Source organism: Bufo gargarizans, chromosome 5 (genome assembly GCF_014858855.1).
Source record: "Bufo gargarizans isolate SCDJY-AF-19 chromosome 5, ASM1485885v1, whole genome shotgun sequence".
Lineage (NCBI taxonomy): Eukaryota > Metazoa > Chordata > Amphibia > Anura > Bufonidae > Bufo > Bufo gargarizans.
The window spans coordinates 1,398,988-1,426,831 of record NC_058084.1 but is presented as its reverse complement, the minus strand read 5'-3'; the positions used below and the strand labels follow the sequence as shown (position 1 = coordinate 1,426,831).

Below are 27,844 nucleotides of genomic sequence, written 5' to 3'. Positions count from 1 at the left end.
TTTGAAGGCTGTTGCATGTCACATGATGTCGCGGCGCGGACCCCGGCCGGGGATGACACGACTTACTGCGGCCAGCCAATCAGATTGCTGCTAATACCTGCACTAACACCTGATTGGCTGACGATGCATGGCCCCTCCCATGTCCTGGGCGCACTGATGACATGACGGAGGGACGCCATATCGGATGCTGAGGGTTGTGATTGACCTGCGGGCGCTCCTGTAGCGGGCAGAGGTGACTGGCTGCTGCAGCGTCCCATGCCGTTTCCTCCTTCCTGTCGCTCTTTGAAGGTCTTTCCTCCGCAGGAAGCGCGCTCTCACAGCACGGACGTCCCTGGGATTTCCTGAATGTCTCTTTATGGCGGGGGAGACATCCCAGGAATGTGAGCGACGCCCCTGTGTGCACCTGGCGAGGGGCGCTGCGCCGCGCTCAAGATGGTGGAAACTGATTGTGATACTTTGACTAACACTGAGACCCTGAGCTGGGTGCGCGCTGTGCTGGCGCGGCCGCCGGGGGGGTGGCCGCAGTGTGTGTTGGCGCCGCGTCCACCATCGTCTCCCGGTGTAACCTGAGTGTCTTACGTTTTTCAGCCCCGCGAGAAAGGCCGCATGCGCTTCCACAAGCTGCAGAACGTTCAGATTGCTCTGGATTTCCTGAAGCTGCGACAGGTAAGTGACCCCTGCAGCCGGGCACTGCCCCCTCCGCCGGCGTCCAGCCGGGCACTGCCCCCTCCGCCGGCGTCCAGCCGCGCTCAGCTCTGCTACTCTTACAGGTGAAGCTGGTGAATATCCGTAACGATGACATCGCGGACGGGAACCCCAAGCTGACGCTGGGCCTGATCTGGACCATCATCCTTCACTTCCAGGTGAGACCACATGATGGCGCCGCTCCCTCTGCTGAGTTATTGGAAAGATCTCTGCCCTCGTCTGTGTGACGGGCGCAGCTGGCGTGCAGACCGCAGGGTGTGGTGATCGTGACTCACTACTGCACCCCCTCCCCCATTTCCTGCCTCACTGGCGGGGTGCCTGTGCCAGCTGTCATGTAACTGTGCCCGGACCCCGCTCGCCACCTTCTGTGGATTGGGGCGTCATGTGATCAGAATGTGTCATGGACGGGGTCCGGCTGGGTGAGGGCCAGTAAATGGCGCCACCTACTGGCTGACCCGGGAACTGCGTGATCAAACTCAGAATGTGGCAGTGGGGGTCATCTGGAACCACAAGTCTCAGCATGCCTTGGAACCAGCAGGCTGCGATGACATGCTGGGACTTGTAGTCAGTGAGATGGCGGTTGGTCTGTGGTGCGGTTTGTGGTTGTCATCGTTCGCCACGGTTTTGGGGAAGCGTTGCCTGTCGAATGGTTCCGTATATGGGGAGACTGGTGGTCACTTCCCTCCTCGTGCAGACTGAAGGGCTGCAGCCACGTGGATGATGGGGGGAGTAGTGCGGCTCTATCACATGACCTGTGTCTCCTGTGTTTGCAGATCTCGGACATCCAGGTCAGCGGTCAGTCCGAGGACATGACGGCCAAAGAGAAGCTTCTCCTGTGGTCGCAGCGGATGACGGAGGGCTACCAGGGGCTGCGCTGCGACAACTTCACCAGCAGCTGGCGGGACGGGCGGCTCTTCAACGCAGTCATCCACCGCCACAAGTAAGTGGACAGCTGGCGACGCAGCGGGTGGGAGGGGCTCCCGTACACGTGCTCCCGCACCTCGCCAAGGTACATCAAGTGATTGGCCGCTGGTTTCAGCCCCGCCCCTCCGCGGAGAGGAATGTTACGCCTCAGGCGAATGTCGCAGATGGAAGAAATTCCTTTCATTTTATACGGGAGACGTGTTCAGACCAGACACGTAAATGTCATCTTCACAGCGATGATCCGGGCGTGTCCTCCCCGCCCTGCAGAGCATCTCGCTGACAGAAAGACGCACTGCAGAGCATCCCTCCTGTACTGAGAACAGGGCACTGCAGCTGCAGAGCATCCCTCCTGTACTGAGAACAGGGCACTGCAGCTGCAGAGCATCCCTCCTGTACTGAGAACAGGGCACTGCAGCTGCAGAGCATCCCTCCTGTACTGAGAACAGGGCACTGCAGCTGCAGAGCATCCCTCCTGTACTGAGAACAGGGCACTGCAGCTGCAGAGCATCCCTCCTGTACTGAGAACAGGGCACTGCAGCTGCAGAGCATCCCTCCTGTACTGAGAACAGGGCACTGCAGCTGCAGAGCATCCCTCCAACAGGGCACTGCAGCTGCAGAGCATCCCTCCGACAGGGCACTGCAGCTGCAGAGCATCCCTCCGACAGGGCACTGCAGCTGCAGAGCATCCCTCCGACAGGGCACTGCAGCTGCAGAGCATCCCTCCGACAGGGCACTGCAGCTGCAGAGCATCCCTCCGACAGGGCACTGCAGCTGCAGAGCATCCCTCCGACAGGGCACTGCAGCTGCAGAGCATCCCTCCGACAGGGCACTGCAGCTGCAGAGCATCCCTCCGACAGGGCACTGCAGCTGCAGAGCATCCCTCCGACAGGGCACTGCAGAGCATCCCTCCGACAGGGCACTGCAGAGCATCCCTCCGACAGGGCACTGCAGAGCATCCCTCCGACAGGGCACTGCAGAGCATCCCTCCGACAGGGCACTGCAGAGCATCCCTCCGACAGGGCGCTGCAGAGCATCCCTCCGACAGGGCGCTGCAGAGCATCCCTCCGACAGGGCGCTGCAGAGCATCCCTCCGACAGGGCGCTGCAGAGCATCCCTCCGACAGGGCGCTGCAGAGCATCCCTCCGACAGGGCGCTGCAGAGCATCCCTCCGACAGGGCGCTGCAGAGCATCCCTCCGACAGGGCGCTGCAGAGCATCCTCCGACAGGGCGCTGCAGAGCATCCCTCCGACAGGGCGCTGCAGAGCATCCCTCCGACAGGGCGCTGCAGAGCATCCCTCCGACAGGGCGCTGCAGAGCATCCCTCCGACAGGGCGCTGCAGAGCATCCCTCCGACAGGGCGCTGCAGAGCATCCCTCCGACAGGGCGCTGCAGAGCATCCCTCCGACAGGGCGCTGCAGAGCATCCAGGCGCTGCAGCCCGACAGGGCGCTGCAGAGCATCCCTCCGACAGGGCGCTGCAGAGCATCCCTCCGACAGGGCGCTGCAGAGCATCCCTCCGACAGGGCGCTGCAGAGCATCCCTCCGACAGGGCGCTGCAGAGCATCCCTCCGACAGGGCGCTGCAGAGCATCCCTCCGACAGGGCGCTGCAGAGCATCCCTCCGACAGGGCGCTGCAGAGCATCCCTCCGACAGGGCGCTGCAGAGCATCCCTCCGACAGGGCGCTGCAGAGCATCCCTCCGACAGGCGCTGCAGAGCATCCCTCCGACAGGGCGCTGCAGAGCATCCCTCCGACAGGGCGCTGCAGAGCATCCCTCCGACAGGGCGCTGCAGAGCATCCCTCCGACAGGGCGCTGCAGAGCATCCCTCCGACAGGGCGCTGCAGAGCATCCCTCCGACAGGGCGCTGCAGAGCATCCCTCCGACAGGGCGCTGCAGAGCATCCCTCCGACAGGGCGCTGCAGAGCATCCCTCCGACAGGGCGCTGCAGAGCATCCCTCCGACAGGGCGCTGCAGAGCATCCCTCCGACAGGGCGCTGCAGAGCATCCCTCCGACAGGGCGCTGCAGAGCATCCCTCCGACAGGGCGCTGCAGAGCATCCCTCCGACAGGGCGCTGCAGAGCATCCCTCCGACAGGGCGCTGCAGAGCATCCCTCCGACAGGGCGCTGCAGAGCATCCCTCCGACAGGGCGCTGCAGAGCATCCCTCCGACAGGGCGCTGCAGAGCATCCCTCCGACAGGGCGCTGCAGAGCATCCCTCCGACAGGGCGCTGCAGAGCATCCCTCCGACAGGGCGCTGCAGAGCATCCCTCCGACAGGGCGCTGCAGAGCATCCCTCCGACAGGGCGCTGCAGAGCATCCCTCCGACAGGGCGCTGCAGAGCATCCCTCCGACAGGGCGCTGCAGAGCATCCCTCCGACAGGGCGCTGCAGAGCATCCCTCCGACAGGGCGCTGCAGAGCATCCCTCCGACAGGGCGCTGCAGAGCATCCCTCCGACAGGGCGCTGCAGAGCATCCCTCCGACAGGGCGCTGCAGAGCATCCCTCCGACAGGGCGCTGCAGAGCATCCCTCGACAGGGCGCTGCAGAGCATCCCTCCGACAGGGCGCTGCAGAGCATCCCTCCGACAGGGCGCTGCAGAGCATCCCTCCGACAGGGCGCTGCAGAGCATCCCTCCGACAGGGCGCTGCAGAGCATCCCTCCGACAGGGCGCTGCAGAGCATCCCTCCGACAGGGCGCTGCAGAGCATCCCTCCGACAGGGCGCTGCAGAGCATCCCTCCGACAGGGCGCTGCAGAGCATCCCTCCGACAGGGCGCTGCAGAGCATCCCTCCGACAGGGCGCTGCAGAGCATCCCTCCGACAGGGCCGCTGCAGAGCATCCCTCCGACAGGGCGCTGCAGAGCATCCCTCCGACAGGGCGCTGCAGAGCATCCCTCCGACAGGGCGCTGCAGAGCATCCCTCCGACAGGGCGCTGCAGAGCATCCCTCCGACAGGGCGCTGCAGAGCATCCCTCCGACAGGGCGCTGCAGAGCATCCCTCCGACAGGGCGCTGCAGAGCATCCCTCCGACAGGGCGCTGCAGCTGCAGAGCATCCCTCCAACAGGGCACTGCAGCTGCAGAGCATCCCTCCTGTACTGAGAACAGGGCACTGCAGCTGCAGAGCATCCCTCCTGTACTGAGAACAGGGCACTGCAGCTGCAGAACATCTCGCTGACAGAAGGACGCACTGCAGAGCATCCCTCCTGTACAGAGAACAGGGCACTGCAGCTGCAGAGCATCTCTCCTGTACAGAGAACAGGGCACTGCAGCTGCAGAGCATCTCTCCTGTACTGAGAACAGGGCACTGCAGCTGCAGAACATCTCGCTGACAGAAGGACGCACTGCAGAGCATCCCTCCTGTACTAAGAACAGGGCACTATAGCTGCAGAGCATCCCTCCTGTACTAAGAACAGGGCACTATAGCTGCAGAGCATCCCTCCTGTACTAAGAACAGGGCACTATAGCTGCAGAGCATCCCTCCTGTACTAAGAACAGGGCACTATAGCTGCAGAGCATCCCTCCTGTACTAAGAACAGGGCACTATAGCTGCAGAGCATCCCTCCTGTACTAAGAACAGGGCACTATAGCTGCAGAGCATCCCTCCTGTACTAAGAACAGGGCACTATATCTGTAGAGCATTCATTCTTTATATACTCATAGACCACGTACAGCAGTGTATGCAGAGTATCTCGACCATTCTCTGTACCTACGCTAAGCATGCCGTCATCTAGTGCACCTCAGACACATTACAGTCTAGCTGCAGAACATCTCACCTACCCGTCATGCCGGTAATAACGCCGCGTCCTGGATTATTTAGCTCCTGCTGGAACAAGATTTGATCCATCAGCCAAGAGCAACGCTGAGCGCCACCTGCTGGCCCGGGCCCGACAATCCTCGCACTCTCTGCTGGGGGGACGGTTGTCAGGACCCCCCCACTTGCGTCTGATGGGTCTGAGCGCCACCTGCTGGTCCGGGGCCGACAATCCTCGCACTCTCTGCTGGGGGGACGGTTGTCAGGACCCCCCCACTTGCGTCTGATGGGTCTGAGCGCCACCTGCTGGTCCGGGGCCGACAATCCTCGCACTCTCTGCTGGGGGGACGGTTGTCAGGACCCCCCCACTTGCGTCTGATGGGTCTGAGCGCCACCTGCTGGTCCGGGCCGACAATCCTCGCACTCTCTGCTCGGGGGACGGTTGTCAGATTGGGGAAGTTTTGAAGCCGCTGATCTACTGGAACGTTGAGGAGCCTTTCACTGTGGAATAATGGGGCATTATGTGCGTAACTTGGGAGAACTACCACCCCCATCATGTGGCGTGTGTGCCGCTGTTGGCAGAGGGCTCAGGTGCAGACACACAGCTCTTGTGTTTAGTAGCTGGAGGCGACTTTTTCAGCGTCTTCCTCCCTCGTCTATTATTTCTATAATCGCTCTATAACATGTAATAGCACGGGGGAGCCGGCACGCCCTAACCTCCTCAGACACACGCCCGACCTGCGGCGCAGGCGAGAGAGGCAGCGCAGGATCAGGGAGAAGGAGGTCTGCGGACGGCAGCTGTCTCGGAGGCCGGAGTTATACGTAACCGGAGACGGCGCCGCCATCACACAAGGGACATGAAGGGACTTGGGTGCTGAGGAGTGGCGAGTGCAGCGTCCAGGACGAGAGCGCGGTCCGGTCATCATTATGCCTCACGATGTAAAGAAGAGGAGGAAAGGGAAGCAGAGGAGAGGCGCCGGCCATGGCTCTGGGAATTCGCCGTCCCGCCGCGCTCAGTCGCTGGAGCGGGTGGTGATGATGTGCGAGGATGTCCCCTCAGAAAACAGCTCCCTGGAGGAGGAGAGTGGCCTGGAGGACCGAAGCAGCACCTACCTGGGCTCCGTCTACTCCATCCGCTCCGAGCTGCTCCTGAAAGAAATGTACGACGCACCGGTGAACAGTGGGGGGCGCCACACTGCAGGCCGCTCAGACCTGTCACATGACGTGCAGTATGGGGGAGTGTGTGGGTATGAATGTGTATAATATGTAGTTATAATGTACAGGGTGTGTATAACGTAGTGTGTGAGTGTATAACGTGCAGTATGGGGGAGTGTGTGGGTATGAATGTGTATAATATGTAGTTATAATGTACAGGGTGTGTATAACGTAGTGTGTGAGTGTATAACGTGCAGTATGGGGGAGTGTGTGGGTATGAATGTGTATAATATGTAGTTATAATGTACAGGGTGTGTATAACGTAGTGTGTGAGTGTATAATGTGCAGTATGGGGGAGTGTGCGGGTATAAATGTGTATAATGTAGTGTTATAATGTACAGGGTGTGTATAACGTGGTGTGTGAGTGTATAACGTGCAGTATGGGGGAGTGTGTGGGTATGAATGTGTATAATATGTAGTTATAATGTACAGGGTGTGTATAACGTGGTGTGTGAGTGTATAACGTGCAGTATGGGGGAGTGTGTGGGTATGAATGTGTATAATATGTAGTTATAATGTACAGGGTGTGTATAACGTTGTGTGTGAGTGTATAATGTGCAGTATGGGGGAGTGTGCGGGTATAAATGTGTATAATGTAGTGTTATAATGTACAGGGTGTGTATAACGTAGTGTGTGAGTGTATAACGTGCAGTATGGGGGAGTGTGTGGGTATGAATGTGTATAATATGTAGTTATAATGTACAGGGTGTGTATAACGTAGTGTGTGAGTGTATAACGTGCAGTATGGGGGAGTGTGTGGGTATGAATGTGTATAATATGTAGTTATAATGTACAGGGTGTGTATAACGTAGTGTGTGAGTGTATAATGTGCAGTATGGGGGAGTGTGCGGGTATAAATGTGTATAATGTAGTGTTATAATGTACAGGGTGTGTATAACGTGGTGTGTGAGTGTATAACGTGCAGTATGGGGGAGTGTGTGGGTATGAATGTGTATAATATGTAGTTATAATGTACAGGGTGTGTATAACGTAGTGTGTGAGTGTATAATGTGCAGTATGGGGGAGTGTGTGGGTATAAATGTGTATAATATGTAGTTATAATGTACAGGGTGTGTATAACGTAGTGTGTGAGTGTATAACGTGCAGTATGGGGGAGTGTGTGGGTATAAATGTGTATAATATGTAGTGTTATAATGTACAGGGTGTGTATAACGTAGTGTGTGAGTGTATAACGTCCAGTATGGGAGAGTGCGGGTATAATTGGCTGTGTATAATATGTAGCTATAATGTACAGGGTGTGTATAACGCCCAGTATGGGAGAGTGCGGGTATAATTGGGTGTGTATTGATGTGTATGAATGTATGACTTGTGTATAATTATGTATGATGTGCAGCTTGTGGGTATGAATGTGTATAATAATGTGCAGGGTTTGAATCCTGGTGTATGGATGTAATAATGTGTTCAGTGCTGAGTGAGAGCGTCATATTACCGCCGCTTGTGTCATAGAAATGTATTAGAGTTTACGATCATGTATGTAGAGTAATGTAATACCGCAACACCCGTGTACCTGTACCATCATATAGCATGGATAGAAGGTCTGATCTGGTGTCCCCTGCTCCTGTGTGATGGGTTCTCTTCCTCCCCTGCTCCTGTGTGATGGGTTCTCTTCCTCCCTTGCTCCTGTGTGATGGGTTCTCTTCCTCCCTTGCTCCTGTGTGATGGGTTCTCTTCCTCCCCTGCTCCTGTGTGATGGGTTCTCTTCCTCCCCTGCTCCTGTGTGATGGGTTCTCTTCCTCCCCTGCTCCTGTGTGATGGGTTCTCTTCCTCCCTTGCTCCTGTGTGATGGGTTCTCTTCCTCCCTTGCTCCTGTGTGATGGGTTCTCTTCCTCCCTTGCTCCTGTGTGATGGGTTCTCTTCCTCCCTTGCTCCTGTGTGATATGTTGTCTTCTTCCCCTGGTGTGCCCCTCTTCTCCTCTTATACCTCCGGGCACATTACTGGGTGCGGTGCCGCCTTGTACCGTATCACATTGCAGTCACTTATTGTGCAGTATGTAACACGGGCTGCAGCAGTGCATGCTGGGACAATGATGTGTAATATAACACTATAGTTTATGAGGACTGCTGTGCGATGGCGTATAGAAGGCACATGACGGGAGCATACCACAGTAGTAGGGGCCCCCCGGGGCCAGGGGTACGTTGTATGTAATGAGTCCAATCATGTGTCCCCTTGTTATCGGGGAGCAGTCTGGATGTGACATTGGTCCAGGTCGTCATGCCCACAGTCCTAGCTTCTCGGGACCGCAGCACCTCATATACTAACCTGCTTCTCTCCACAGGCCAATGCTGATAGACATGAACCGGGTCTATCGTCAGACCAACATCGAGAACCTGGACCAGGCGTTCACCGTGGCAGAGCGGGACCTGGGAGTCACCAGGCTGCTGGACCCTGAGGGTATGTCACCCCTGCGCTGTATATTGTGTGTGCACAGTAGTGATGTCACCCCTGCGCTGTATATTGTGTGTGCACAGTAGTGATGTCACGCCTGCGCTGTATATTGTGTGTGCGCACAGTAGTGATGTCACGCCTGCTCTGTATATTGTGTGTGCACACAGTAGTGATGTCACGCCTGCGCTGTATATTATATATGTGCACGGTAGTGATGTCACGCCTGCGCTGTATATTGTGTGTGCGCACAGTAGTGATGTGTGTGTGTGCACAGTAGTGATGTCACCCCTGCGCTGTATATTGTGTGTGCGCACAGTAGTGATGTCACGCCTGCTCTGTATATTGTGTGTGCGCACAGTAGTGATGTCACGCCTGCTCTGTATATTGTGTGTGCACACAGTAGTGATGTCACGCCTGCGCTGTATATTATATATGTGCACGGTAGTGATGTCACGCCTGCGCTGTATATTGTGTGTGCGCACAGTAGTGATGTCACGCCTGCGCTGTATATTATATATGTGCACGGTAGTGATGTCACGCCTGCGCTGTATATTGTGTGTGTGCACAGTAGTGATGTCACGCCTGCGCTGTATATTATATATGTGCCCGGTAGTGATGTCACGCCTGCGGTGTATATTATATATGTGCACAGTAGTGTTGTCACTCCTGCGGTGTATATTATATATGTGCACGGTAGTGATGTCACGCCTGCGCTGTATATTGTGTGTGCACAGTAGTGATGTCACGCCTGCGCTGTATATTATATATGTGCACAGTAGTGATGTCACTCCTGCGGTGTATATATGTGCACGGTAGTGATGTCACGCCTGCGGTGTATATTATATATGCGCACAGTAGTGATGTCACTCCTGCGGTGTATATTATATATGTGCACGGTAGTGATGTCACTCCTGCGGTGTATATATGTGCACGTAGTGATGTCACGCCTGCGGTGTATATTATATATGTGCACGGTAGTGATGTCACGCCTGCGGTGTATATTATATATGTGCACAGTAGTGATGTCACGCCTGCGGTGTATATTATATATGTGCACAGTAGTGATGTCACGCCTGCGGTGTATATTATATATGTGCACGGTAGTGATGTCACGCCTGCGGTGTATATTATATATGTGCACGGTAGTGATGTCACTCCTGCGGTGTATATTATATATGTGCACGGTAGTGATGTCACGCCTGCGGTGTATATTATATATGTGCACAGTAGTGATGTCACTCCTGCGGTGTATATTATATATGCGCACAGTAGTGATGTCACTCCTGCGGTGTATATTATATATGTGCACGGTAGTGATGTCACGCCTGCGGTGTATATATGTGCACGGTAGTGATGTCACGCCTGCGGTGTATATTATATATGTGCACAGTAGTGATGTCACGCCTGCGGTGTATATTATATATGTGCACGGTAGTGATGTCACGCCTGCGGTGTATATTATATATGTACACGGTAGTGATGTCACGCCTGCGGTGTATATTATATATGTGCACGGTAGTGATGTCACGCCTGCGGTGTATATTATATATGTGCACAGTAGTGATGTCACGCCTGCGGTGTATATTATATATGTCCCCGGTAGTGATGTCACTCCTGCGGTGTATATTATATATGTGCACGGTAGTGATGTCACGCCTGCGGTGTATATTATATATGTGCACGGTAGTGATGTCACTCCTGCGGTGTATATTATATATGCGCACAGTAGTGATGTCACTCCTGCGGTGTATATTATATATGTGCACGGTAGTGATGTCACGCCTGCGGTGTATATATGTGCACGGTAGTGATGTCACGCCTGCGGTGTATATATGTGCACGGTAGTGATGTCACGCCTGCGGTGTATATTATATATGTGCACAGTAGTGATGTCACTCCTGCGGTGTATATTATATATGTGCCCGGTAGTGATGTCACGCCTGCGGTGTATATATGTGCCCGGTAGTGATGTCACGCCTGCGGTGTATATTATATATGTGCACAGTAGTGATGTCACTCCTGCGGTGTATATTAGGCTACTTTCACACTAGCGTTCTGAACGGATCCGTCTGCATTATATTAGCTAAAAAAAGCTAAGTGTGAAAATAGCCTCGGACGGATCCGTCCAGACTTTCAATGTAAAGTCAATGGGGGACGGATCCGCTTGAAGATTGAGCCACATTGTGGCATCTTCAAACGGATCCGTCCCCATTGACTTACATTGTAAGTCTGGACGGATCCGCACGGAGGCGAGCGGAGCGGAGGCTGAACGCCGCCAGACTGATGCAGTCTGAGCGGATCCGCCTCCATTCAGACTGCATCAGGGCTGGACGGCTGCGTTCGGGTCCGCTCGTGAGCCCCTTCAAACGGAGCTCACGAACGGAAACCCGAACGCTAGTGTGAAAGCAGCCTTATATATGTCCCCGGTAGTGATGTCACGCCTGCGGTGTATATTATATATGTGCACGGTAGTGATGTCACGCCTGCGGTGTATATTATATATGTCCCCGGTAGTGATGTCACGCCTGCGGTGTATATTATATATGTCCCCGGTAGTGATGTCACGCCTGCGGTGTATATTATATATGTCCCCGGTAGTGATGTCACGCCTGCGGTGTATATTATATATGTGCACAGTAGTGATGTCACGCCTGCGGTGTATATTATATATGTCCCCGGTAGTGATGTCACTCCTGCGGTGTATATTATATATGTGCACAGTAGTGATGTCACGCCTGCGGTGTATATTATATATGTGCACAGTAGTGATGTCACGCCTGCGGTGTATATTATATATGTGCACGGTAGTGATGTCACGCCTGCGGTGTATATTATATATGTCCCCGGTAGTGATGTCATGCCTGCGGTGTATATTATATATGTGCACGGTAGTGATGTCACTCCTGCGGTGTATATTATATATGTGCCCGGTAGTGATGTCACTCCTGCGGTGTATATTATATATGTGCACGGTAGTGATGTCACGCCTGCGGTGTATATTATATATGTCCCCGGTAGTGATGTCATGCCTGCGGTGTATATTATATATGTGCACGGTAGTGATGTCACGCCTGCGGTGTATATTATATATGTGCACAGTAGTGATGTCACGCCTGCGGTGTATATTATATATGTCCCCGGTAGTGATGTCACTCCTGCGGTGTATATTATATATGTGCACAGTAGTGATGTCACGCCTGCGGTGTATTATATATGTGCACAGTAGTGATGTCACGCCTGCGGTGTATATTATATATGTGCACAGTAGTGATGTCACGCCTGCGGTGTATATTATATATGTGCACGGTAGTGATGTCACGCCTGGGGTGTATATTATATATGTGCACGGTAGTGATGTCACGCCTGCGGTGTATATTATATATGTGCACGGTAGTGATGTCACGCCTGCGGTGTATATATGTGCACGGTAGTGATGTCACGCCTGCGGTGTGTATATATGTGCACAGTAGTGATGTCACTCCTGCGGCGTATATTATATATGTGCACGGTAGTGATGTCACTCCTGCGGCGTATATTATATATGTGCACGGTAGTGATGTCACTCCTTCGGCGTATATTATATATGTGCCCGGTAGTGATGTCACGCCTGCGGTGTATATTATATATGTGCACGGTAGTGATGTCACGCCTGCGGTGTATATTATATATGTGCCCGGTAGTGATGTCACGCCTGCGGTGTATATTATATATGTGCACGGTAGCGATGTCACCGCGGACTCGACCTACTGGTAAGAATTGTGTGTTTCTGCCCTAGATGTGGACGTCCCACAGCCTGATGAGAAATCCATCATCACCTATGTGTCCTCCTTGTATGATGCCATGCCGCGGGTCCCTGACGTGCAGGATGGAGTAAGAGCCAATGTGAGTATCTGGGACAGACAGACAGACCGGCCGCTCTGTGCCGCCATCTGGAGAGCTCATGGTTTTTTCCTTCTGCAGGAACTGGAGCTGAGGTGGCACGAGTACTACGAGAGGGTGACCATGCTGCTCCAGTGGGTCAGACACTACACCGTCATCTTCGAGGAGAAGAGATTCCCGGCCAGCTACGAAGAGATCGAGGTAAGGAGGGAGATGGCCCAAGCCCGGGCGGCTGATGGGGTTGCGTTCTCTGGAATTTCGGAGATGGGTCGCTGATCCCGGGAATTGGTCTGATCGGAGTTGGGAAGGAATTGTCTTCTGCCTTTAGCTGGATCGACTTTGCAGGACGGACAGACGTATATTGTCACCTTACAGACCATATTACTGTGTGCATGTCACAGTCTGGCGGATATATGCAGGAGGTACAGAGGGTCTGCTGAGCTGGGGGGGCAGTGATGGGGTTTCCTGCAGGAGGTATAGAGGGTCTGCTGAGCTGGGGGGCAGTGATGGGGTTTCCTGCAGGAGGTATAGAGGGTCTGCTGAGCTGGGGGGCAGTGATGAGGTTTCCTGCAGGAGGTACAGAGGGTCTGCTGAGCTGGGGGGCAGTGATGAGGTTTCCTGCAGGAGGTATAGAGGGTCTGCTGAGCTGGGGGGGCAGTGATGAGGTTTCCTGCAGGAGGTATAGAGGGTCTGCTGAGCTGGGGGGCAGTAATGGGGTTTCCTGCAGGAGGTATAGAGGGTCTGCTGAGCTAGGGGGGGCAGTGATGAGGTTTCCTGCAGGAGGTATAGAGGGTCTGCTGAGCTGGGGGGCAGTGATGGGGTTTCCTGCAGGAGGTATAGAGGGTCTGCTGAGCTGGGGGCAGTGATGGGGTTTCCTGCAGGAGGTATAGAGGGTCTGCTGAGCTGGGGGGCAGTGATGGGGTTTCCTGCAGGAGGTATAGAGGGTCTGCTGAGCTGGGGGGCAGTGATGGGGTTTCCTGCAGGAGGTATAGAGGGTCTGCTGAGCTATGGGGGGCAGTGATGGGGTTTCCTGCAGGAGGTATAGAGGGTCTGCTGAGCTAGGGGGGCAGTGATGAGGTTTCCTGCAGGAGGTATAGAGGGTCTGCTGAGCTAGGGGGGCAGTGATGGGGTTTCCTGCAGGAGGTATAGAGGGTCTGCTGAGCTGGGGGGGACAGTGATGGGGTTTCCTGCAGGAGGTATAGAGGGTCTGCTGAGCTGGGGGGACAGTGATGGGGTTTCCTGCAGGAGGTATAGAGGGTCTGCTGAGCTGGGGGGCAGTGATGGGGTTTCCTGCAGGAGGTATAGAGGGTCTGCTGAGCTGGGGGGCAGTGATGGGGTTTCCTGCAGGAGGTATAGAGGGTCTGCTGAGCTGGGGGGCAGTGATGGGGTTGGGTTTCCTGCAGGAGGTATAGAGGGTCTGCTGAGCTGGGGGGGCAGTGATGGGGTTTCCTGCAGGAGGTATAGAGGGTCTGCTGAGCTGGGGGGGCAGTGATGAGGTTTCCTGCAGGAGGTATAGAGGGTCTGCTGAGCTAGGGGGGCAGTGATGGGGTTTCCTGCAGGAGGTATAGAGGGTCTGCTGAGCTGGGGGGGCAGTGATGAGGTTTCCTGCAGGAGGTACAGAGGGTCTGCTGAGCTGGGGGGGCAGTGATGAGGTTTCCTGCAGGAGGTATAGAGGGTCTGCTGAGCTGTGGGGGCAGTGATGGGGTTTCCTGCAGGAGGTATAGAGGGTCTGCTGAGCTGGGGGGCAGTGATGGGGTTTCCTGCAGGAGGTATAGAGGGTCTGCTGAGCTGGGGGGGCAGTGATGAGGTTTCCTGCAGGAGGTATAGAGGGTCTGCTGAGCTAGGGGGGGCAGTGATGGGGTTTCCTGCAGGAGGTATAGAGGGTCTGCTGAGCTGGGGGGGCAGTGATGAGGTTTTCTGCAGGAGGTACAGAGGGTCTGCTGAGCTGGGGGGGCAGTGATGGGGTTTCCTGCAGGAGGTATAGAGGGTCTGCTGAGCTGGGGGGGCAGTGATGGGGTTTCCTGCAGGAGGTATAGAGGGTCTGCTGAGCTGGGGGGCAGTGATGAGGTTTCCTGCAGGAGGTATAGAGGGTCTGCTGAGCTGGGGGGACAGTGATGGGGTTTCCTGCAGGAGGTATAGAGGGTCTGCTGAGCTGGGGGGCAGTGATGAGGTTTCCTGCAGGAGGTATAGAGGGTCTGCTGAGCTGGGGGGGCAGTGATGAGGTTTCCTGCAGGAGGTATAGAGGGTCTGCTGAGCTGGGGGGCAGTGATGAGGTTTCCTGCAGGAGGTATAGAGGGTCTGCTGAGCTGGGGGGACAGTGATGGGGTTTTCTGCAGGAGGTATAGAGGGTCTGCTGAGCTGGGGGGCAGTGATGGGGTTTCCTGCAGGAGGTATAGAGGGTCTGCTGAGCTGGGGGGGCAGTGATGAGGTTTCCTGCAGGAGGTATAGAGGGTCTGCTGAGCTGGGGGCAGTAATGGGGTTTCCTGCAGGAGGTATAGAGGGTCTGCTGAGCTGGGGGGCAGTGATGGGGTTTCCTGCAGGAGGTATAGAGGGTCTGCTGAGCTGGGGGGGCAGTGATGGGGTTTCCTGCAGGAGGTATAGAGGGTCTGCTGAGCTGTGGGGGCAGTGATGGGGTTTCCTGCAGGCGGTATAGAGGGTCTGCTGAGCTGGGGGGGCAGTGATGAGGTTTCCTGCAGGAGGTATAGAGGGTCTGCTGAGCTGGGGGGCAGTAATGGGGTTTCCTGCAGGAGGTATAGAGGGTCTGCTGAGCTGGGGGCAGTGATGGGGTTTCCTGCAGGAGGTATAGAGGGTCTGCTGAGCTGGGGGGCAGTGATGGGGTTTCCTGCAGGAGGTATAGAGGGTCTGCTGAGCTGTGGGGGCAGTGATGGGGTTTCCTGCAGGAGGTATAGAGGGTCTGCTGAGCTGGGGGGCAGTGATGAGGTTTCCTGCAGGAGGTATAGAGGGTCTGCTGAGCTGGGGGGGCAGTGATGGGGTTTCCTGCAGGAGGTATAGAGGGTCTGCTGAGCTGGGGGGCAGTGATGGGGTTTCCTGCAGGAGGTATAGAGGGTCTGCTGAGCTGGGGGGGCAGTGATGGGGTTTCCTGCAGGAGGTATAGAGGGTCTGCTGAGCTGGGGGGCAGTGATGAGGTTTCCTGCAGGAGGTATAGAGGGTCTGCTGAGCTGGGGGGCAGTGATGGGGTTTCCTGCAGGAGGTATAGAGGGTCTGCTGAGCTGTGGGGGCAGTGATGGGGTTTCCTGCAGGAGGTATAGAGGGTCTGCTGAGCTGGGGGGCAGTGATGAGGTTTCCTGCAGGAGGTATAGAGGGTCTGCTGAGCTGGGGGGGCAGTGATGGGGTTTCCTGCAGGAGGTATAGAGGGTCTGCTGAGCTGGGGGGGCAGTGATGGGGTTTCCTGCAGGAGGTATAGAGGGTCTGCTGAGCTGGGGGGCAGTGATGGGGTTTCCTGCAGTGTGTGTTGGGATGTGTGACTGATGAGATAGCTGTGGCCGCCGCGTGTCTCTTTGCATCCTGTGATCAGATGAGACGAGGTTGTCATGAGATGAGGTTTAGATTAAGTTCTTGTGATGTACAGTTCCTGGAACCCAGTGTTTATTCTTACAGTCCCGCTCCCTGTGTTCTCGCCTCTGCCGTCCCGCTCCCTGTAATCTTCTCGCCTCTGCCGTCCCGCTCCCTGTGTTCTCGCCTCTGCCGTCCCGCTCCCTGTAATCTTCTCGCCTCTGCCGTCCCGCTCCCTGTGTTCTCGCCTCTGCCGTCCGATCCCTGTAATCTTCTCGCCTCTGCCGTCCCGCTCCCTGTGTTCTGCTCGCCGTCCCGCTCCCTGTAATCTCTCGCCTCTGCCGTCCCGCTCCCTGTAATCTTCTCGCCTCTGCCGTCCCGCTCCCTGTAATCTTCTCGCCTCTGCCGTCCCGCTCCCTGTAATCTTCTCGCCTCTGCCGTCCCGCTCCCTGTAATCTTCTCGCCTCTGCCGTCCCGCTCCCTGTAATCTTCTCGCCTCTGCCGTCCCGCTCCCTGTAATCTTCTCGCCTCTGCCGTCCCGCTCCCTGTAATCTTCTCGCCTCTGCCGTCCCGCTCCCTGTAACCTTCTCGCCTCTGCCGTCCCGCTCCCTGTAATCTTCTCGCCTCTGCCGTCCGCTCCCTGTAATCTTCTCGCCTCTGCCGTCCCGCTCCCTGTGTTCTCGCCTCTGCCGTCCCGCTCCCTGTAATCTTCTCGCCTCTGCCGTCCCGCTCCCTGTAATCTTCTCGCCTCTGCCGTCCCGCTCCCTGTAATCTTCTCGCCTCTGCCGTCCCGCTCCCTGTAATCTTCTCGCCTCTGCCGTCCCGCTCCCTGTAATCTTCTCGCCTCTGCCGTCCCGCTCCCTGTAATCTTCTCGCCTCTGCCGTCCCGCTCCCTGTAATCTTCTTCCTTCTCGCCTCTGCCGTCCCGCTCCCTGTAATCTTCTTCTTCTCGCCTCTGCCGTCCCGCTCCCTGTAATCTTCTTCTTCTCGCCTCTGCCGTCCCGCTCCCTGTGTTCTCGCCTCTGCCGTCCCGCTCCCTGTAATCTTCTCGCCTCTGCCGTCCCGCTCCCTGTAATCTTCTCGCCTCTGCCGTCCCGCTCCCTGTAATCTTCTCGCCTCTGCCGTCCCGCTCCCTGTGTTCTCGCCTCTGCCGTCCCGATCCCTGTAATCTTCTCGCCTCTGCCGTCCCGCTCCCTGTGTTCTCGCCTCTGCCGTCCCGCTCCCTGTAATCTTCTCGCCTCTGCCGTCCCGCTCCCTGTAATCTTCTCGCCTCTGCCGTCCCGCTCCCTGTAATCTTCTCGCCTCTGCCGTCCCGCTCCCTGTAATCTTCTCGCCTCTGCCGTCCCGCTCCCTGTGTTCTCGCCTCTGCCGTCCCGCTCCCTGTAACCTTCTCGCCTCTGCCGTCCCGCTCCCTGTAATCTTCTCGCCTCTGCCGTCCCGCTCCCTGTGTTCTCGCCTCTGCCGTCCCGCTCCCTGTAATCTTCTCGCCTCTGCCGTCCCGCTCCTGTGTTCTCGCCTCTGCCGTCCCGCTCCCTGTAATCTTCTCGCCTCTGCCGTCCCGCTCCCTGTAATCTTCTCGCCTCTGCCGTCCCGCTCCCTGTAATCTTCTCGCCTCTGCCGTCCCGCTCCCTGTAATCTTCTCGCCTCTGCCGTCCCGCTCCCTGTAATCTTCTTCCTTCTCGCCTCTGCCGTCCCGCTCCCTGTAATCTTCTTCTTCTCGCCTCTGCCGTCCCGCTCCCTGTAATCTTCTTCTTCTCGCCTCTGCCGTCCCGCTCCCTGTAATCTTCTTCTTCTTCTCGCCTCTGCTGTCCCGCTCCCTGTAATCTTCTCGCCTCTGCCGTCCCGCTCCCTGTAATCTTCTTCTTCTCGCCTCTGCCGTCCCGCTCCCTGTAATCTTCTTCTTCTCGCCTCTGCCGTCCCGCTCCCTGTTATCTTCTTCTTCTTCTCGCCTCTGCTGTCCCGCTCCCTGTAATCTTCTCGCCTCTGCCGTCCCGCTCCCTGTAATCTTCTTCTTCTCGCCTCTGCCGTCCTGCTCCCTGTAATCTTCTTCTTCTCGCCTCTGCCGTCCCGCTCCCTGTAATCTTCTTCTTCTCGCCTCTGCCGTCCCGCTCCCTGTAATCTTCTTCTTCTTCTCGCCTCTGCCGTCCCGCTCCCTGTAATCTTCTTCTTCTCGCCTCTGCCGTCCCGCTCCCTGTAATCTTCTTCTTCTTCTCGCCTCTGCCGTCCCGCTCCCTGTAATCTTCTTCTTCTCGCCTCTGCCGTCCCGCTCCCTGTAATCTTCTTCTTCTTCTCGCCTCTGCCGTCCCGCTCCCTGTAATCTTCTCGCCTCTGCCGTCCCGCTCCCTGTAATCTTCTTCTTCTCGCCTCTGCCGTCCCGCTCCCTGTAATCTTCTTCCTCTCGCCTCTGCCGTCCCGCTCCCTGTAATCTTCTTCCTCTCGCCTCTGCCGTCCCGCTCCCTGTAATCTTCTTCTTCTCGCCTCTGCCGTCCCGCTCCCTGTAATCTTCTTCCTCTCGCCTCTGCCGTCCCGCTCCCTGTAATCTTCTTCTCCTTCTCGCCTCTGCCGTCCCGCTCCCTGTAATCTTCTTCCTCTCGCCTCTGCTGTCCCGCTCCCTGTAATCTTCTTCTCCTTTCTCGCCTCTGCTGTCCCGCTCCCTGTAATCTTCTTCTCCTTTCTCGCCTCTGCCGTCCCGCTCCCTGTAATCTTCTTCCTTCTCGCCTCTGCCGTCCCGCTCCCTGTGTTCTCGCCTCTGCCGTCCCGCTCCCTGTAATCTTCTTCCTTCTCGCCTCTGCCGTCCCGCTCCCTGTAATCTTCTTCCTCTCGCCTCTGCCGTCCCGCTCCCTGTAATCTTCTTCCTCTCGCCTCTGCCGTCCCGCTCCCTGTAATCTTCTTCTTCTCGCCTCTGCCGTCCCGCTCCCTGTAATCTTCTTCTCCTTCTCGCCTCTGCCGTCCCGCTCCCTGTAATCTTCTTCCTTCTCGCCTCTGCCGTCCCGCTCCCTGTAATCTTCTTCTTCTCGCCTCTGCCGTCCCGCTCCCTGTAATCTTCTCGCCTCTGCCGTCCCGCTCCCTGTAATCTTCTCGCCTCTGCCGTCCCGCTCCCTGTAATCTTCTTCCTTCTCGCCTCTGCCGTCCCGCTCCCTGTAATCTTCTCGCCTCTGCCGTCCCGCTCCCTGTAATCTTCTTCTTCTCGCCTCTGCCGTCCCGCTCCCTGTAATCTTCTTCTTCTCGCCTCTGCCGTCCCGCTCCCTGTAATCTTCTTCTCCTTTCTCGCCTCTGCCGTCCCGCTCCCTGTAATCTTCTTCTCCTTTCTCGCCTCTGCCGTCCCGCTCCCTGTAATCTTCTTCTTCTCGCCTCTGCCGTCCCGCTCCCTGTAATCTTCTTCCTTCTCGCCTCTGCCGTCCCGCTCCCTGTAATCTTCTTCCTTCTCGCCTCTGCCGTCCCGCTCCCTGTAATCTTCTTCTTCTCGCCTCTGCCGTCCCGCTCCCTGTAAATTTATCTCTATAGATACCACAAGGGCCCTTTTGGGGCAGTTTTTATTATAAATTTAACTCTTTCTATCGGTTTTAGATTTTGTGGCGTCAGTTCCTGAAATTTAAAGAGACAGACCTTCCTAACAAAGAGGCCGACAAGAACCAGTCCAGATTTCAGTACCAGTCTCTGGAGGTGAGTATAGTGCCTCCTGGTGTCGCCCTGATCCCTGTGTTTGCTCCACTAATGCGCCATCTCCTCCTTAGGGTGCAGTTCAATCTGGGCAGCTGAAGGTGCCCCCCGGATACCACCCCCTGGACGTAGAGAAGGAGTGGGGGAAGCTACACGTGTCCATCCTGGAGAGGGAGAAGCTGCTGCGCATCGAGCTGGAGCGGTAAGTGCTGACCCGTCAGGACACCCCTCATACTGACTGGAGCTGGTGGTGGGTGCTGACCCGTCAGGACACCCCTCATACTGACTGGAGCTGGTGGTGGGTGCTGACCCGTCAGGACACCCCTCATACTGACTGGAGCTGGTGGTGGGTGCTGACCCGTCAGGACACCCCTCATACTGACTGGAGCTGGTGGTGGGTGCTGACCCGTCAGGACACCCCTCATACTGGCCGGGCGGAGCTGGTGGGGGGTGCCCCCCGCTGCCTGTTCTCAGGGTACTCGCACTGGGCTTGGAGTAGGCAGGACGGTGGATGATCATGGTCTTGGCTGAGTAGTGGAGTGTACCCATATAGCGCCAGTCATGCACTGGGGTACATCCAGAAACGGCATCGGCAGACCACCCGCCCTCATCTATAGGGGGCAGCAGAGCGAAAGATGGAAGTACAGATGGAGCAGGGTTAGCACTCCAGCTCTTAACTCAAATTTCTTAACTCATCGAGTTATCTTGAGACAAAAGCCATTGAAGGTGTTTGCTTAGATTAGACAGGAGATTTAACTCTTCTCCATCCGTACACTGTAGGTGAGTAGTATAAAATGCTGTAAGTGACCGGCCCCACGTGAGGATTATATCTGCAGATACGTGCGCTATAGTGTTTGGGGCGCTTTCTCTGGAGCTCGGTGGTTGTATTGGGGGCGCTTTCTCTGGAGCTCGGTGGTTGTATTGGGGGCGCTTTCTCTGGAACTCGGTGGTTGTATTGGGGGCGCTTTCTCTGGAACTCGGTGGTTGTATTGGGGGCGCTTTCTCTGGAGCTCGGTGGTTGTATTGGGGCGCTTTCTCTGGAGCTCAGTGGTTGTATTGGGGGCCGTTTCTCTGGAGCTCGGTGGTTGTATTGGGGGCGCTTTCTCTGGAGCTCGGTGGTTGTATTGGGGGCCGTTTTCTCTGGAGCTCGGTGGCTGTATTGGGGGCTGTTTCTCTGGAGCTCGGTGGTTGTATTGGGGCCGTTTCTCTGGAGCTCGGTGGTTGTATTGGGGGCGCTTTCTCTGGAGCTCGGTGGTTGTATTGGGGGCCGTTTTCTCTGGAGCTCGGTGGCTGTATTGGGGGCTGTTTCTCTGGAGCTCGGTGGTTGTATTGGGGCCGTTTCTCTGGAGCTCGGTGGCTGTATTGGGGCGCTTTCTCTGGAGCTCGGTGGTTGTATTGGGGGCGCTTTCTCTGGAGCTCGGTGGTTGTATTGGGGGCCGTTTTCTCTGGAGCTCGGTGGTTGTATTGGGGCGCTTTCTCTGGAGCTCGGTGGTTGTATTGGGGGCGCTTTCTCTGGAACTCGGTGGTTGTATTGGGGGCGCTTTCTCTGGAGCTCGGTGGCTGTATTGGGGCGCTTTCTCTGGAGCTCAGTGGTTGTATTGGGGGCCGTTTCTCTGGAGCTCGGTGGTTGTATTGGGGGCGCTTTCTCTGGAGCTCGGTGGTTGTATTGGGGGCCGTTTTCTCTGGAGCTCGGTGGCTGTATTGGGGGCTGTTTCTCTGGAGCTCGGTGGTTGTATTGGGGCCGTTTCTCTGGAGCTCGGTGGTTGTATTGGGGGCGCTTTCTCTGGAGCTCGGTGGTTGTATTGGGGGCCGTTTTCTCTGGAGCTCGGTGGCTGTATTGGGGGCTGTTTCTCTGGAGCTCGGTGGTTGTATTGGGGCCGTTTCTCTGGAGCTCGGTGGCTGTATTGGGGCGCTTTCTCTGGAGCTCGGTGGTTGTATTGGGGGCGCTTTCTCTGGAGCTCGGTGGTTGTATTGGGGGCCGTTTTCTCTGGAGCTCGGTGGTTGTATTGGGGCGCTTTCTCTGGAGCTCGGTGGTTGTATTGGGGCGCTTTCTCTGGAGCTTGGTGGTTGTATTGGGGCGCTTTCTCTGGAGCTCGGTGGTTGTATTGGGGGCGCTTTCTCTGGAGCTCGGTGGTTGTATTGGGGCGCTTTCTCTGGAGCTCGGTGGTTGTATTGGGGCGCTTTCTCTGGAGCTTGGTGGTTGTATTGGGGCGCTTTCTCTGGAGCTCGGTGGTTGTATTGGGGCGCTTTCTCTGGAGCTCGGTGGTTGTATTGGGGCAGGGTATTTTGCATGCTTTCCTGTCCTCCCTGCACCGCGCTGTGTAGTTACCGCTGTTTGTGTTGGTGACGGGAGGTTTTCAGCTATTTATGACGTTTGTGCAGCGCAGGAGATTTCCTCCATGAGTCACATCAACCGAAAGTGAGAGGAGGTGCTGGGATTCACTGTGAATGTGCCGCGTCCTCCTCTGTGTCAGTGAATTGCTGCGTCCTCCTCTGTCGGTTGCTTCTCTCGCTGCAGACCATTGCACCCTTGTCTCCTGTGCAGACCGTCAGCCCATTCACAGGGCGGTGGCTGTTCTCGCAGTCCACTTGTACTGATCACAGAGCAGGAAAAAGTTTGACTTTGTGGCGCGCGGTCTGTGAGTCACTCCGTCAGTAATTAGATCCAGAGAGGGCTGCGGCTCGGGAGGTGGAGGAGGGAGAAGCGGCCACTGGCTTCTTCCTCTGCACATCTGCTACTACAGAGAAGTGGTGTCAGAGCGATGACTACAGGGACCTCACACTCAGGATAGGTGAGACGTACTGCACAGGGGGTGGAGCCTGCAGAGCATTGTGACGGGGACTCGCAGTCCATGTTGCAGCTGGTGTAGCTCCTGAGTACTTTTCCTCTGCTGTGCAGCGGGCGCCACAGAGCGCTGGCTGGGAGTCATTGTGTAATGTTCCTCTTATTTGTTGAGTGTTTTAGGAAGGGTGAGGCTCGGACAATAGCGCCTCCTGCTGATAGATTGTCAGCTCTTCTGCCACCAGCATTCGTGTTTTTCTATCTCTCTGGACTTACTTCCTATAATACACTTTGATAGAATTGCATATATGGGACTGGGTCAGAACCGGGCAGGACAGAGGACGATCTGTGTGATCCTCGTTATTCTGTCAGGTTAGAGCATGGTCACTGCAACTGATTTCTCATATTAGTAGGTCCCCCCCCCCCCGGGGACTCCTCGTATTGGTGGGGCCCCCGGACTCCGTATTGGTTACCCCCCCTCGGGGACTGCGCGTGTTGCTGGGTCCCCCCTCCCCCGGGGACTGCACGGACTGCGGCGTGCATACCGTGTATCTTGGGGGCGCTCGCCATGTATCTAGGGCTGCCCCTGGACTTGGGGCACCTTGATGCGATGTGAGTTAGTTGTGCCCCGGACTACAGGATGGTCGTGCTCCCGTCACCTGTATACCGCTATATACATCATATGGGGGGGTCTGTCAGTGGGTACACTGCTATAATTCTATTCTTGTCATTGTTGGGACAGGTTGGAACGTCTGCAGAGAATTGTCAGCAAGCTGCAGATGGAGTCCGGACTGTGTGAGGAGCAGCTGAACCAGGCGGACGCCTTACTGCAGACGGTGAGTCGTGTACCTGAGGGGGGGCCAGATCAGGAAGGATGTAAACCATTTTGGGCTGTGGTGCTAATCTGGAAAGAGCGGTTCTCCTGAGGGTCCAGGGCGGCCACCAAGCATTGTGCTAATGACCTTTTCTTTACAGAATATCCGCCTCCTGAATGCTGGGAAGCCGCTACAGCGGGCAGGAGACATTGAGCGGGACCTGGACAAGGCTGACACCATGATACGGGTTCTGTTCAATGACGTGCAGGCTCTTAAAGATGGCCGCCATCCTCAGGGCGAGCAGATGTATCGCAGGTATTGTGCAGACAGTGCCGTAATGTGTGTTAGAAATGGCGCAGATGGTCCGTGTAGTGCAGCAGACATTGGGCTTACCATGGGCCAGCACCGTCATGGCGCCCGCTTTATATTAACTCTCTGGATGCTTTTATTACCAGAGTCTACCGCCTCCATGAGCGGCTGGTCGCCATACGCACAGAGTACAACCTGCGGATAAAGTCGGGGGCCACTCAGGTCGTCACCCAAGTAACTCACGTGAGCCAGCAGGCCTCGCGGCCGGAGGTGGATGAGGTCACCCTGCGCTACCTCCAGGACCTGCTCGGCTGGGTGGAAGAGAACCAGAAACGGATCAATGCCGCAGAGTGGGGCTCCGACCTCCCCAGCGTAGAGTCCCAACTGGGCAGCCACCGCGGCCTCCATCAGTCCATTAATGAGTTCCGGTCCAAGATTGAACGAGCGCGGGCCGACGAGGTGAGTGGCGTTTCCTGAGCCGCCCTGAGCGAGGCTGAATCTCCTCCGTCCAGAGGCGTCACTGCTGTTTCTGTTTCCAGGCTCAGATGTCGGGGACTCGTGGAACCTACCAGGAATATCTGGGGAAACTGGATCTACAGTACGCCAAGCTGCTGGTGAGTCCCTCCCGTCACCGACGTGCTGTTGGTGGTCTCACGGGGTCGCCATCGTATTCATGGTCTATCGTCCTCCTTCCAGAACTCCTCCAAGGCCAGACTGCGACACCTGGAGAGCCTCCACGCATTCGTACTCGCCGCAACCAAAGAGCTCATGTGGCTGAACGACAAAGAGGAGGAAGAAGTCAACTTCGACTGGAGCGAGCGCAACACCAACATGGCGAGCAAAAAAGACAACTACTCGGTGAGGGAGGGTCTGAGGGCTGGGGGGGACAAAGGGCATCAGACCACAGGAGCAAACCCACGGGACCCCTGAGGGGGATCAGAGCATGATACCATGGGGGATACCACAGGAGCAAACCCACGGGACCCCTGAGGGGGATCAGAGCATGATACCACAAGGGATACCACAGGAGCAAACAGGGGATCAGACCACAGGAGCAAACCCATGGGACCACTGAGGGGGATCAGAGCATGATACCACGGGGGATACCACAGGAGCAAACCCACGGGACCCCTGAGGGGGATCAGAGCATGATACCACGGGGGATACCACAGGAGCAAACCCACGGGACCCCTGAGGGGGATCAGAGCATGATACCACAAGGGATACCACAGGAGCAAACAGGGGATCAGACCACAGGAGCAAACCCATGGGACCACTGAGGGGGGTCAGAGCATGATACCACGGGGGATACCACAGGAGCAAACCCATGGGACCACTGAGGGGGATCGGAGGAGATCAGAGAATGGTAACCACAGGGGGATACCACAGGACCACACAGGAGATCAGACCACAGGAACAAACCCATGGGACCACTGAGAGGGATCAGAGGAGATCAGAGCATGGTACCACGGGGGTATACCACAGGAACAAATCCATAGGACCCCTAAGGGGGCGATCAGATCAGAGGTGATCAGAGCATGATACCACAGGGGGATACCACAGGACCACACAGGGGATCAGACCACAGGAGCAAACCCATGGGACCCCTGAGGGGATCAGATCACAGGATCACAGTGGAATCAAAGGGGGTAGGTGTCAGACCGCGGGGCCATAAGGAGGGATCAAAGCCTTGGGCAATTAATAGGATCAGGAGATGAAACCCAGAGGAGGGGATGAGAGGAGAGGTTAGACCAGGGAGCGGAGGTCGTGTGTGAGGGGATCATTGGGATATCCTGAGAAGATGGTAGCCCAGATCAGATGTGGGAGTTCAGACTTGAGAAGGGTCTTCAAGACTGTGAGATTCAAGGTCCTAAGGGGTAGATTCAGGGGATGAGGCTTGAGGATTATACCTCCTACTATTTATCTCTATTTAGGGATTGATGCGGGAGCTTGAACTGAAGGAAAGGAAGATAAAGGAAATCCAGAACACTGGGGACCGTCTCCTCCGCGAGGACCACCCTGGTAAAACCACAGTGGAGGTGAGTACATGTCTCTGGGCCGCTCTGACCGAGTCCTGGTGGATGGGACCTGGCAGAGCCTTCAGCTGATGTGCTCCTCTCCCCCAGGCGTTCCAGGCAGCTCTGCAGACTCAGTGGAGTTGGATGCTTCAGCTTTGCTGCTGCATTGAGGCTCACCTGAAGGAGAACACGGCTTACTTCCAGGTATGTGCGGTGGCCGGAGAATGTATGTGCTCTGCCTTCTACCATGTCGTCATTTTACAATCCTCACGGTCTCCACTTTCCTTGTGACAGTTTTTTACTGATGTAAAGGAGGCTGAAGATCATCTCAAGAAGATTCAGGACACCATGCGCAGGAAGTACACATGTGACCGATCCATCACCGTGACCCGGCTGGAGGATCTGGTCCAGGACAGCATCGTGAGTCTGGGGGCATCGCAGGGTTTCTGTACCTGGGCATGTGTTTGCTGTGTAGTCTACCATGAAGACCACAATGTCCAGCTACGATATGGGCGCCATGTTACATAGGTGCCCGGACAGATTCTGGGTGAACCACACGTGACAGACATTATTCTGATCTCCCACAGAATGAAAAGGAGCAGCTGGCGGAGTACAAGGGTCAAATCTCTGGCCTCGCCAAGCGGGCGAAGGCCATAGTGCAGCTGAAGCCTCGCAGTCCAGCCAACCCTCCAAAAGGGCAGCAACCCATTCAGACCGTGTGTGACTACAAGCAGATGGAGGTAAGGCTGGGGACGGCTCTGGGCTAACGTGGGGCCCCATCTCTGACAGTGCGCCATTACCACCCCCATCTGCCCAGCTGTGTCCAGTCAGTGCCACTTCTATACCCACAAATGGTGCTGTGTAGACACTTCTGGCCATGCCAACAGCTGGGCCCATGAGACCCTCCGTGCCCACAACAGTGCTGAGGCCCCCGTGATGTCCCTGTGGCGGAGTGGGAGCAGGGTCACTGACCCTGGAGCAAATCTCGTTGCATTTTCTGCCCTGATTAAGAGCTCCCATATGAAGTGTGCACTGACCACGACCAGTCACGGGGGGCACAGGGGACAATGAAGGGGACGCCTCTCCACCTTTTGTCATCAAGTTGTTTTTGGATGCAAAATTCAGTAGTGATAAATGTAGTATATAGTGGTCTCCTGGTACAAAGCACCAAATCCCCTGCATAGTTAGATGATAACATGTAGCCTGCGGCCCCCACCAGAGGGAGCTCCCTGCATGCAGTTCTACTCAATAGTAACAGTCTGCGTGAGCTCCCCCTAGTGGAGGCCGCAGGCAGACCGCACCAGTATACAGAGCTCTGACCACTGGAAAGACTGGAAGAATTTATTTAGATTCTGATGGGCAGACGACCATCTGGGTGTAAATCTAGGGTATAGCAGCGTGTTAGGGCAATCCTCCTGATCTCCGCTGGGTCACCCCCTACACTACAGTCAGATGAGGATAGCCCAGAAGCATCATCCATGGTCGTGTATGGACAGTGCCATGTCCTGCAGTAGGTATGGTCAATGTCATAAAGTGGCAGTATAATAATAAAGCACTGTCACATGATTAATTGACGGATGCATTTACCTGCACTGATACATTGTAGCAAACCAACAGCATGGGACAGACTTTTGTGCTGCTTCTTTGGGATGACGTCTCAGGTCTCTGTGGTCTCCTTACAGATCACCATACATAAAGGAGATGAGTGTCTGCTGGTCAACAACTCTCAGCCGTACAAGTGGAAGGTGCAGAACTCTGCGGGGAGCGATGCCGTGGTGCCGTCCGTCTGCTTCATCGTCCCTCCACCCAACAAAGAGGCGCTGGACGCTGTCAGCAGGTGATGCCGGCCGCCCTCTCTCTTTACGGTGG

The 27,844-nt window shown here is 56.1% G+C and overlaps 1 protein-coding gene across 22 annotated transcripts in view; it reads left to right on the top strand.

Annotated features, from left to right (window-relative positions):
- Window positions 1–27,844, top strand: part of PLEC (plectin) — a 235,977-nt gene that overhangs the window by 171,539 nt on the left and 36,594 nt on the right. For 21 of the 22 annotated variants that reach the window (XM_044294598.1, XM_044294596.1, XM_044294595.1 and 18 more), the window contains 18 exons: window positions 589–666; window positions 771–863; window positions 1,479–1,645; window positions 8,890–9,005; window positions 12,775–12,881; window positions 12,960–13,079; window positions 19,959–20,054; window positions 20,126–20,253; window positions 23,576–23,669; window positions 23,809–23,963; window positions 24,104–24,416; window positions 24,497–24,571; window positions 24,654–24,815; window positions 25,892–25,996; window positions 26,084–26,179; window positions 26,270–26,395; window positions 26,563–26,715; window positions 27,658–27,812. In XM_044294598.1, the coding sequence (XP_044150533.1) occupies window positions 589–666; window positions 771–863; window positions 1,479–1,645; window positions 8,890–9,005; window positions 12,775–12,881; window positions 12,960–13,079; window positions 19,959–20,054; window positions 20,126–20,253; window positions 23,576–23,669; window positions 23,809–23,963; window positions 24,104–24,416; window positions 24,497–24,571; window positions 24,654–24,815; window positions 25,892–25,996; window positions 26,084–26,179; window positions 26,270–26,395; window positions 26,563–26,715; window positions 27,658–27,812 (2,339 nt within the window). Of the gene's footprint in view, window positions 1–588; window positions 667–770; window positions 864–1,478; window positions 1,646–6,139; window positions 6,538–8,889; window positions 9,006–12,774; window positions 12,882–12,959; window positions 13,080–19,958; window positions 20,055–20,125; window positions 20,254–23,575; window positions 23,670–23,808; window positions 23,964–24,103; window positions 24,417–24,496; window positions 24,572–24,653; window positions 24,816–25,891; window positions 25,997–26,083; window positions 26,180–26,269; window positions 26,396–26,562; window positions 26,716–27,657; window positions 27,813–27,844 lie in introns of those variants that run through there. The other variant, XM_044294613.1, reaches the window with a different exon arrangement.